The sequence below is a fragment of the Lygodium microphyllum genome, chromosome 17, assembly GCF_053477565.2.
Source record: "Lygodium microphyllum isolate KBCC chromosome 17, Lygodium_microphyllum_v1.1.10, whole genome shotgun sequence".
Classification (NCBI taxonomy): Eukaryota; Viridiplantae; Streptophyta; class Polypodiopsida; order Schizaeales; family Lygodiaceae; genus Lygodium; species Lygodium microphyllum.
This window is the reverse complement of record NC_141151.1, coordinates 79,562,274-79,574,293: the sequence shown is the minus strand read 5'-3', so window position 1 is coordinate 79,574,293 and position 12,020 is coordinate 79,562,274. Positions and strand designations below refer to the sequence as shown.

Below are 12,020 nucleotides of genomic sequence, written 5' to 3'. Positions count from 1 at the left end.
CTTCACTGATCAGCACTTAGCATGCTGCATTAATAGCTCCACAAACCTTAGAATCTTTCCATGTGGCGACAACATCCTCATCATTTGGCATCAGTCTTCTCACCCTTGCGTTAGTAGGGCCAAACTAGTGAAACACTCTAGATAGGGTGTACAGAGACATGGGAGAGCTAATGGATCCATTGCACAGGGCTCTCTAGAAACGAGACATGTGGCTACACAGTACTATATGGCCTTGTTAGGATCTACAACTACACAATACTATATGGCATTCGTTGGTTCTTTTGGGAAATTAGGATTAGAGATGTAAGGAGGAGCTTTGAGGTCATATATGCAGGAGTTGTCATCAGAGCATGGAGATCTGTTTCTTTTGGCCTTCGTTAGCTACTATTGACTACAACTGAAGAGGATGCAGTCCCTTCTCTCAATCACCACTTGAGATTAGAGTCGGGCCACACCCTTGGATAGAGGACTTACATATCTAAGGGTAGATCCTCTACATAGGTTGCCACTTTAGTGGGAGACTAGTTCATCTTTCAAGAGCTACTGTAGGAGATTTAGAGGTGAAGTGAGTGATGCGCTGCGGAGATGCAATGTCCGGCGATGAAATGTCAGGTAAAGAGCAAACACGTGAGCAACAGCAGCGAGTGGGAACGAGAGATGCAAGATGTTCTTGGGTACAATTGGAGTGTGTACCACTTTAGGTTTTTAGATAGATATATATGAAAGTACAAGTGTGCTAAGGGTGCGTTCACACCCGTGCACATATAAAAGGCACGATGGCCCTTTATTCCCAACAACCTCCCACCTAAAGGCAATGTGCCTTAAGAGGGGAAAAGAATCAGCTAAGTCTAAGTATGTACAAAGCTGAAATACATATATCTATCCAACTCCCATCATCTGTCGACAATGAGCAAACCGCTCTGCTGGAAGACCCTTCGTGAGAAGATCTGCAGGATTATCATCTGTATGCACTTTGACAAGCTCAATGCTCTTGCTGTCAAGTACATCTCTGATGAAGTGATACTTCACCTGTATGTGCTTCGTCTTTGCATGAAAGACGGGATTCCGTGCTAGCATGATAGCACTCTGACTATCACAATGAAGAACGGGTAACTCTGTAATGCCAAGATCTCCCACCAGACGTGAAAGCCATAAAGCCTCCTTGCATGCCTCAGTAGCAGCCACATACTCTGCCTCTGTAGTAGACAATGCAACACACTTCTGTAGCTTGGAGATCCAAGAGACTGCTCCTCCTGTGAAGGTAAACACATACCCAGAAGTGGACTTTCTACAGTCCGCATGACCAGCATAGTCTGCATCCGTAAAGCCAACGACAGATGCCTTTTGCTTTCCAAAGCAGATGCACAAATCACTTGTGCCTTTGAGGTATCTCATAATACCTTTCACTGCTTTCCAATGCTTTTTGCCAGGGTTTGCCATATATCTGCTAACCACTCCCACTGCGAAGGCAATGTCAGGACGTGTAGCAACCATAGCATACATCAAGCTGCCAATAGCTGAAGCATATGGAATCTTGGCCATTTCAGCCTTCTCATCATCAGATGTAGGGCTGTCCTCTGCACTGAGTTTCACATATGGAGGCAATGGAACACCAATTGGTTTCCCCCCCTCCATATTGAAACGCTGCAAAACCTTAGAGACATACTTTTGTTGAGATAGAAAGAGTAATCCTTTGGACCTATCTCTGAGTATTCGCATGCCAAGAATGTGATTTGCATCACCAAGATCCTTCATGTCAAAGCTGCCATGAAGACTTTGCTTCAACGAATCCAAGGCATGAGTATCCCTGCCAGCAATCAGCATGTCATCAACATACAGAACCAAGATAATTAGGCTGCCATCTGCGGCCTTCTTGGTGTACAAGCAGTGATCCACTTGACTTCTTTGAAAACCTTTAGACTGCATAAATGTATCAAACTTATGATACCATTCTCTTGGTGCTTGCTTCAGCCCATACAAACTCCGTTTGAGCTTACATACCATCTTCTCTTTGCCTTTAGCCACAAACCCTTCAGGCTGCTGCATATATATGTCTTCATGGAGATCACCATGTAAAAATGCAGTCTTTACATCCATCTGTATGAGCTCCATATCTTCAGCTACAACCAAGCCCAAAATGGTTCTCAATGTAGTCATTTTGACTACAGGAGAGAAGATCTCATCAAAATCAACTCCATGTTCCTGCTTGTACCCCTTAGCAACCAATCTGGCTTTGTACTTTGGCGAGGAACCAGAAGTGACCTTCATCTTATAAACCCATTTGCATGGAAGCGTTTTCTGCCCTTTAGGCAACTGCACCAAGTCCCAAGTGCCGTTTTTCTCAAGAGATTCCATCTCTGACAGCATGGCTTTATACCATTTCTTGCTGTCCTGTCTGTCCATTGCTTCCTTGAAGCATGACGGCTCACCACAGTTAGTGATCATGACATAATCAGCCACATTATTTGCACCAGGAACGAATCTGTCGGGCTGTCTAGTAGCCCTAGACGATCTCCTAACCCAATGATCATTGTTTGCTGGCTGTTCAGCCTGCATATTTTCATTTACAGCTTGCTGTCCTGGCATTTCAGCCTGCAAATCAACATTAACAGCTTGCTGTCCTGGCTGTTCCTGCACATTTAGTGGCTCATCATTATGGGCAATGGCTGGCTGATCATTTCCAGCATCATTTTCTGCATTCGCAGGTTCATTTACAGCAGGTATTTGCTGCTGTACAGCCAGCGGGCACATTTTGCTGTCCAAAAGGTACTTCTTCCCGGAATACAACCCTACGAACCTCCTCAGTCTTTTCGGGCTGTTTATGCATGCGACCTTCCCGGAAGATAACATCATTGCTGCGCACTGTTTTCCTTTTCACGGGATCCCACAATCTATACCCCATTTCACCCTCGTCACCATATCCTAGGAATATGCATTTACAGGACTTTGGCTCAAGTTTGCTGCGGCCTTCCTTACAAATGTGCACAAAAGCCTCACAGCCAAACACTCGTAAATGAGCATAAGAAGGTGGCTTGCCCGACCACGCTTCCTGAGGGACTCCCCCCCCCCCAAAGACCTGTTTGGTGATCGATTGATCAAGTGAACGGCTGTCATAACAGCCTCTGCCCAAAAACCATGGGGTAATGCAGCATGAGACAGCATAGTACGGACTTTATCCTGTATAGTCCTGTTCATACGCTCTGCAACTCCATTCTGGGGTGGATTATGAGGGGCAGTGAGCTCCCTTTTTATCCCTTTGCTGTCACAAAATGCCTGAAAGGCCTTGGACACATATTCCCCACCATTGTCAGAGCGAAGACACTTAAGTGTCTTATCAGTCTGATTTCAACCAATGCCAAGAAGTTTTTAAACTTGTCAAGTACTTCATCCTTGCTACGAATGGGGTAAACCCATACCTTCCGTGTAGCATCATCGACAAAGGTGACAAACTACTTCTTCCCCCCCAAAGACAATCCTGGCATCTGACATACATCTGAATGTACTAACTCTAGAGGTGAAGATTTCAAAGAAAGAGATTTCTTATGAGATGTCTGCGCATGCTTACCATAGACACAATGATCACAATGCTCAAAATCAGCATAACGGAGACAAGGCAAGTAACCCAAACGAGAAAGAACTTTCATTCCTGTTTGACTCATGTGTCCTAACCGGCCATGCCACAAAGAAACACTTGGCTGCTCGGTTACTGCGACAACATGGTCACGCACACTAGATACATGAAGAGGATACAGAGTATCACTCTTTGAACCCCTGGCAATGACTCTAGATCCTGTACTGATCTTCCATTTTCCATCGCCAAATGTGGTATGATAACCATCATCATCTAGCTGCCCAGTACTGATTAAGCTCTTCTTGAGCTCAGGTACATGACGAACATTCTGAAGAGTAAAGACAGAACCATGCTGAAACTGAAGCTGCACACTGCCAATGCCTGCAATATCACATGCTGAGTTGTCCCCGAGATGGACAACACCATGTCGACCGCCTGTATAATCGGAAAACCAATCTCTGTAAGGGGTGACATGAAAGGAGGCACCCGAATCTAAAATCCAGGTATGCATGTCATCAGCCGAATCGGCAACCAATGCATGGGCATCAAAACATGAAGACACGAAGAGTACATCGTTCCCACTATCACTGTCTTGAGTGACTACATTCACCTCTTCGATCTTGATGCTGCTCTTCTTGGGCTGGCTCTCTTTCTTCTCTTCCTTGCTGTCCTCTGTCTTCTTGCCTTTCCCTTTCTCTTTCTTCCACTTGTAACAGTCACGTTTGAAGTGACCCTTCTTGCCACAGTGGTGGCATTCCACATTCTTGCCGCGAGACATGCTGCGACCCTTGCCATCAGATTTTCCCTTCTGCTGTGATCTGCCCCTGGTATGCAAGGCACTAGACGACTTACTTGATGCATTATTTTGCCTATTCATCTCTTCCATAAGCAAAGAGTTTTCCACGTCAGAATACATAAGCATAGCATTCGAGTTACTCAAGGCAGTCCTGAATGTATCCCAACTCTCTGGTAGAGTGCAAAGCAAAAAGGTAGCTTTAAACTCGTCATCAATGACAAACTTCAAAGCAACCAGCTGGCTGAAAATTGAGTTGAATTCACTCAGATGATTTGACATAGCAGTTCCTTCTTTCATCCGCAAATCCATAAGCTTTTTTAGCCAATACACCTTACTACCTGCACTCTTCTGAGCATACAATTCCTCCAGTCTAGTCCAAATGGCATAGGCAGTGTCCAAACCCTCTATGTTAAACAGCAGAGCATCAGAGACAGATAGCTCAATGGTCGAGCGTGCAAGCTCGTTCAACTCATCCCAGTCATCTTGTTCCACATCTGCGGGCTTTACCGCTTTGGCCTTGATCGGCTTAGCCTGCTTCTTCTGCAACAGGATATTGTAGCATTGCTTTTGCCACACTGCAAAATTATGTGCACCCTCAAGTTTCTTGATGTGTATAAGATGGCTGCTATCGCTGCTGCCAGCCATGATTTTCAGTCCAAAATATGACCACAAATTCAGCAAATGCAGGCCCAAACTGTCAAACAAGTGACCAAGGTACAAACAAGTACCAACCAGCAATAAGTACCAGTTAAAAGCAGAAATTTCAGATCTGCAAATCAATTTTCAGAAGCACCAAATGTTGTGCTACAGCACTCCACAACTGATGACAGCTGTTCCAAGGACAAATACATCACATTACATGAGAAGTCCCAAATTTTAGCTGCAATTTCTGCTGTACATGCACCCACGGGCATAAAATTTGACCCGCACGGTCAAAAGCCCCAAAGTTTTGTGCTCAAAACATCAACCATACATCTGCACTGTCTCTGACATGCATAGAGTAGACCAATTTTGCCAAAATGAAGCAATTTCAGCAAAACCCCCAAATTTTTCAAGTGTCGGGCGTCCAAATTGCATGAAATTAAACCCGCATGTACATAAAATGACCAATTTGCGCACAAATTTTGCTCAAACAGCAAAAGCCCCAAATTGCACGGGGTCCAATGTGCATCAATGTCAAGAAATTGGGTCAATTTCAGCCCAATTTTAACATGTACATGAAAAGCCCCAAATTTCGGAGGCAAAATGTCACAAATTCCTGCAATTTCTGAGACAGAATCTCACTGTGTGTCTTGCTCGTGTCAAATCCGGACAAATCCCCAAATTTGTGGCTCAAATCTGCCCAAAACACAGAACTGTGCTTACACGCGCGAACTCCCGTCAGTGGGCAAAGGGGGTAGCTTGCAGTAAACCTTTGAAAATTAAAAAATTTTGCAAGAGAAATTTGACGAAAACTGTCCCGTAACGTGACGACTGCTGCGTTTTGACCTGCCGCCAGCATTTTGACCTGCCGCCAGCTGCACGTGGCCTGGAAAGTCACGAACTGACCTGGCGTGACCTGCGTGACCAGCGCCTGTGCAAACCACGTCACTTCTGACCTGCGCCTGACCTGCACGCTGCCTGGAACTGCACGCCTGACTGCACACTGTCCAAGAACAGTGACGAGCTGACCAGAAAATGACTGACTGACCTGCGCGCAACCTGGGAAATGTCGCCTGGCTGAAAAACGTGACCTGTGGACTGCGAGAAGCATGAACACCTTAACCGAAGCTCTGCACGGACTGCGAGAAGCGCGAACACCTTAGCCGAAGCTCTGATACCAGTTTGAAGTGAGTGATGCGTTGCGGAGATGCAATGTCCGGCGATGAAATGTCAGGTAAAGAGCAAACACGTGAGCAACAGCAGCGAGTGAGAACGAGAGATGCAAGATGTTCTTGGGTACAATTGGAGTGTGTACCACTTTAGGTTTTTAGATAGATATATATGAAAGTACAAGTGTGCTAAGGGTGCGTTCACACCCGTGCACATATAAAAGGCACGATGGCCCTTTATTCCAACAAGAGGGAGAGATTATAGGTTCTCAAGGGACTTAGGGCTATAATTGAGGCTGTGCCAAAGGGAGTACCTCTTGAGCGGCAAATAGATAAATGCACTTCTCCGACCTGGCTTGGTCTCTTTTCCAAAGGGGACATCCATCTGGTGGTCACTATGACTAGTAGAGACAGGGCATTCACTTTTTAGGTAGAGGAGGACGGCTGACGCCTCTCATAGAGGACTTAGATCTCACAAAGTTCGTATGATGCTCCCGATAGAAGATTAGGGTGTTGGCACAATTCAAGAGGAAGTGGCACATTGACGAGACCTACCCACTTGTCTTATAGATGGATGGAGATATTGGGCTTATTAGCGGCGGCTTTTACAGAGACTATAGCAGGGTCTAGGAGAGTGGGTTTTTGGCTACACTACTAGGCTCAAGAGGGGGATACAGATGCATAACATCAGAGCACAGCCAACAGCCGGTTCCTGTTGGCATGGAGAGGGCATCTCAAAGCATTTCCAATTGTACTTTTGGAGGGGGACTAGAGATGAGAGCTTTAGGCCTATGGCTATTAACCCACCAGAGCTTAGTAGTTGTCACTTGGCTTGGATATGGGAACATAGTGGCATATGTGAGATGTGGCAAGCCAGAGGAGACGTAGAGACATTGCCTATGAGACTGTCCCAGATCTCAGGAGGTTTGGAGGAGAGCCCTTGGGATGACATTCCACAGCTCGGTGAAGACCATGGTCGTGACCTAGGAAGCTATAGCTTGGGTCACAGATAGAGGCCGCGGGTATGCGAATGTGGGGATGTTTAGGGGAGCCTGTCTTTCCTCATCGTTGGATGGCATTTGAGCAGGATTCCCACTGTAGACTACTCGCAGGCACAATGGACTCAAGGACATTGTCACAGATGGGAATTGATTGCTAGTATTATAGTCTGATACATCTAGACCACAAGCTGTAGCCATGTTATTGACCTTCAGGAGGTATCCATAGCTGAGACTTTTTTTAGGATTTGGACAGAGATCTTCCCCACTCAGATGGGAGAGGATGCAGGGAGGATCTGACAGGATAAAGAGGAGAGGGGCCTTCCTGTGGACCCAGGACTTAGGAAATGTTTTCCATTTGATCGCCCAGATTGTTTGTTTTTTTTTTTTTCAACTGGGGGGGGGGGGGGGGGGATGTTGTTCCCCAAGAAAAGAAGGATTGCAATCTCACCAGTGTGTTTTTTGTGGAAGAAATGAGAAAACCCTGATTCATGTTTTTTGGGACTGTCCAGAGGTGAAGAAGTTATGGACAGCTTTGGGAAAATGGATGAAAGCAGTTGGATGTAATGGGAGAATTTGCAATGAGATTGTCCTTGTTTGGGGATGAGGTTGGGCTTGATGATGAAATACTGAAGATTTGGATTATTGTGAGTGGCTTGACAATTAAAACAGTTTGGGGGTGGAGAAACGCAGCACTTTTTAAGAGACATTCTCACTGGCTGAAACCAGTTGAAGCTCTAGCCAAGCTTAAGGAGATATAAAAGCCTTTTTGAAAGTGGTTAGGGAGAAAGCTCCTGCCTACAAGATAGCTTATAAAGTCCTCTCTAAGGCCTAAAACTTTGTAAGGAATGTTGTTTATACGGTTTAATGGTGTAATCCATGATGCATCACCTATGATGCTGTAATATTTACCATAGTAGAAATTCACATTATAAATATTTGATGGTCCTTATCCATATTTTTATGCGGAAATTTTTAGGGTTGTAAAATACAGTGGACTAGTGTTAAATTGGGGGTATCCTGATGTAAAGTAAGAGGAAAGAACAATGGCTTTACCAAAAAATGAAGTGGGTGCGTGCAGCATACAGTTGTCAAAGTTTATTGTTGCAAACTAATAAGGCGGCTAATGACTAGTTAGGTGTTTATTGCAGAAAATGGGCTAAAATGTGATTTATTTTTCTCAGCCAACAAGTGGTCGCATCACACTTGCAGGGAGAGATGTACAACAGTTCGATAAAAGTGAGTGGGCACGTGCTGTCTCCATAGTCAATCAGGTATACTGGTTGTACAGAGATGGTCTACAGTTATTTTTATGTACGGGTCTCGTGTGAATGTACAGGCCAAGGTATAGCCAAGTACTCTATCAATTCCCTCAAAGAGGTTATTAGTCTTAATTTTAGTTTATAGTAACAAGGCCACTTCATTTTTTCTTTTTTTGATAATCTAATCTTTCCCTTAAAGTGTTTTGAAAGCTCTTAGAAGGAATCTCTCACTATAGCTAGGGGGAGTGTTAAGGCATCTAATTTCCAGTTGTGACAATTTGCAACTGCTATTTGGCATAAAGAGATCCTGCAACATGGCACTCTGCATTATCAAGGAACTCGTTACAACTAGGCTAGAGGTTTTTGTCTGATCATCAACAAAGATGAGCTAGTCTTCCAAGCTGTGCTTTGCAAATTTTTTTAGTTGTGTCTAATTTCTGGTTGTGACATTTTTGCAACTGCTATTGGTATAAAAAGATCCTGAGGCATGTCACTACTGCATTATGGAGGAATTCATTACGCTATAGGCTAGAGGTTTCCATCTGATCATCAACAAAGATGAGCTTGTCATAGGTTACAGGTTCTATCTGAAACTCTAGAAATCATCATAGCTGCTCTCTGCAGCTGAATGTTGAGGTATTTGAACCATGAGATCTTCAAATTGTATTCCAATCATCAGGATAGTTAATTGCTGTTACCAGGATATGTTAAACTATTGCTGCATGGCTATATTATTACAGAGTCTTTGCTTGCCTTTGAACTTTTATTTTTCCATCTCCAAGTTCACATTATGATCAAGGAAAAGAAAGCGAGGTCCTCATGAAGTTCTGTTTGTAATCAAAATATTTTCTCCTTGGCTGATATCCTTAGCTGTGAAGGATCTTGATGACTTACATTGTCGGCATTGCCCTTTAAAAAAAAAGTAAACATACTGTTTTCACTTATTGTTAATGCACTTAACAGCAGCCTTAAGGGTTGGAACTTTGATTTTGGTTATCCTTCTGCTGAAGCTCCATGGCATCAGACACTTCATGATTCCAACATACAAGACAAAAGATACTCTGTACATGTATGCTTTATGCAATTCTCCAGACCAAGGGCATAATAGGATATTCTCATTTTACAATTTTCTGGAAATTTTGATTTGAAACAGATTATAGCTCAATATACCTCCTTTCCTATTCTCTTCTGCATAGAAGCAGAGACGTTGATATACATACAATCAAATAGCAAGTTGGTGCATGAAACGGATCTCACTGTGAGAGCACTGATTGTGATTTTTTATCAGTCCTCGTATGACAGTTAAAAATAGAGCTCATTGTTATGATTTGATAATGATGTTGATAAGACATGTTATTGTAGGAGCCTGTATTGTTTGCAATGTCAGTAGCAGAGAACATAGCATATGGTCTACCCAATGAAGATGTTCCACAGGAGGATATTATATCTGCAGCTAAAGCTGCAAATGCACACGAATTCATCGTGTCTTTGCCTCAGGTATGTGGCCTTTCTCCTTGTTATGTCTTTATTTCCATGTGTGTTTTACTGGGCTCCCATCTTGTCGTGTTTTACTTAAGATGCTTTTGGTTAGGTTGTGCTCCTCCTGTGCCTTCAGGAATTGGGCCTTTTTCATTTTCAGAAGTATGATACCTATGCTTAAAATTATGAGTCTTTGGCAGGGATATAATACACTGGTAGGTGAGAGAGGGAGCTTGCTCAGTGGAGGCCAACGCCAAGTAGATTGATTCATCCTGCCATGCTCTTGACTGTTAGATTTGTTACTACTTTATGCTCGATAGAGACGAGGGCTAACTACCTGGACCGTTTCTACGCAGAGGATAGCAATCGCAAGGGCCTTGCTGAAAGATGCTCCTTTGTTGATATTAGATGAGGTATTCTCTTTTATTAGGCTCTGTAATGGCTGTTGAATTGTCTGGTTCTCTATAACATCTGTTGCAAATCATGTTATGTGCAGGCTACAAGTGCCCTGGATACTGTGAGCGAGCGACTCGTTCAGGATGCTTTGGACAGATTGATGAAGGTCAATTCTGGGTGTTCAAACAAACTTTGGATATATCACAGAACTATTTAAAGTTTAGCTTACAGTTATAGCATTGTTTATGCAGGGTCGCACGACACTCGTGATCGCACACAGGCTCAGTACTGTGCAAAAAGCAGATGAGATAGCAGTTTGTGAGGATGGAAAAATTGTGGAGCTCGGAACTCATGGAGAGCTTGTCAGTCAAGGTGGCAGGTACTCCTCACTGGTGGACTCTCAGATGCTAGCGTTTGAATAATGCAGATTCAACAGAGACAATCTGAATTCAGTGTTTCCAAGTTTGTGGTTATCCTGCTAGCCTAAATCTGCCCTCTTAGAATTCTATTATAAAGCTAGCAATATAAATTGATTCATCACAAAGATGTCATCAGGAGAGAAGGAGATTCTCAAATCTGTTACTGGCTACACAGATGGGATAAGAAATCTCATGAGAAGACAGCTTCAAAGTCACTCTTCCCCTCATTCCTGTAAGATATGTATTATCATTGGCATCAAGCATTGTATCTTACTCAAAATGGGACCTTTCCATCTAGAATATTGCAGCTAATTGAGTTGTTAAATTATCTCCTTTGGGGATTATCAAATCATGGACCTTGTTGACTGAAACATGTTGACAATCTGTGTTTCTAAGGTATCATTCCTTTGAGGTTGATTGGCGATTTCACAACTCTCTCTCTCTCTCTCTCTCTCTCTCTCTCCTTTTTTGTGAAGGTTAATTGTACTAAGGACAATATGACAAGAACTTCTAAAGGTCTATACAGCTAACAAGGAGACCAAAGAAATTGCAGTGTGCCAAGAAAACAAATCTTGTGGGGGAAGAATATCTACTAGCTCAATGATATCAAGTTACCAATGGAGAAGGCCTCTCAAATGGGTGATATAGCTCTGTGCTCTAGAGTGGATTAAAAAATGGATGCATTCAGCATAGTCCATTTGTGCTGACAGCCCCAGTAATGCAAAAAGTGGAAGACAACCTTCATATGTGGCTGCAGAGGATTTGGGTAAATTGGGCTGTCCAAAGATCCAATTCTTTGGAAGCATTGACAACCCTACCACTTGAGACCAAACAACAGATGACAGATCAAACTTTTCTCGCCATAGGATAAGAAGAAATTGATGATGAAAAGTTACTTCACTTGTACGAAAGAAGCAGCAACCATTTGAGATATCGAATGTGAAGAGTAAAGAGGCGAAGGGAAAGAGCCCCAACAAACAATAACCAGATAGACACGTTTTATTAAGCTAGCCCACCAGCAGCACAGATTTCCACGAAGTGTTAACAGTCTTTATGGAGACCCCAAGTATGGTTTGCCCTTCAGAGCCAACCAATCCTTATTTCATATAAGCAAGTGCTGTGAAATGAAACCAACGATTAATCATCCAATCGAAACAAGAGGAGTTTTGGTTCCAAGGGAAAGGGAAAAGGTGTTGCAGAGCGTGTTAAGGAAGTTGAAATGGTGTCTTAGGATGAATGATAGCCTCTAGGAACATGAAAAAATCGTTGAACTAATTTGGAAGACATG

At 43.4% G+C, this 12,020-nt stretch overlaps 1 protein-coding gene across 2 annotated transcripts in view; it reads left to right on the top strand.

Annotated features, from left to right (window-relative positions):
- ABCB28 (non-intrinsic ABC protein 8) overlaps positions 1-11,167 on the top strand; it is an 86,735-nt gene extending 75,568 nt beyond the window's left edge. Inside the window, exons 12-17 of one of the 2 annotated variants that reach the window (XM_087697697.1) lie at positions 8,361-8,450; positions 9,801-9,935; positions 10,118-10,174; positions 10,274-10,330; positions 10,414-10,479; positions 10,565-11,167. In XM_087697697.1, coding sequence (XP_087553823.1) covers positions 8,361-8,450; positions 9,801-9,935; positions 10,118-10,174; positions 10,274-10,330; positions 10,414-10,479; positions 10,565-10,735 — 576 coding nt within the window. In that variant the 3' untranslated portion in view covers positions 10,736-11,167. The remainder of the gene's footprint in view (positions 1-8,360; positions 8,451-9,800; positions 9,936-10,117; positions 10,175-10,273; positions 10,331-10,413; positions 10,480-10,564) is intronic. The other variant, XM_087697696.1, reaches the window with a different exon arrangement.
- The last annotated feature ends 853 nt before the right edge of the window (positions 11,168-12,020 follow it).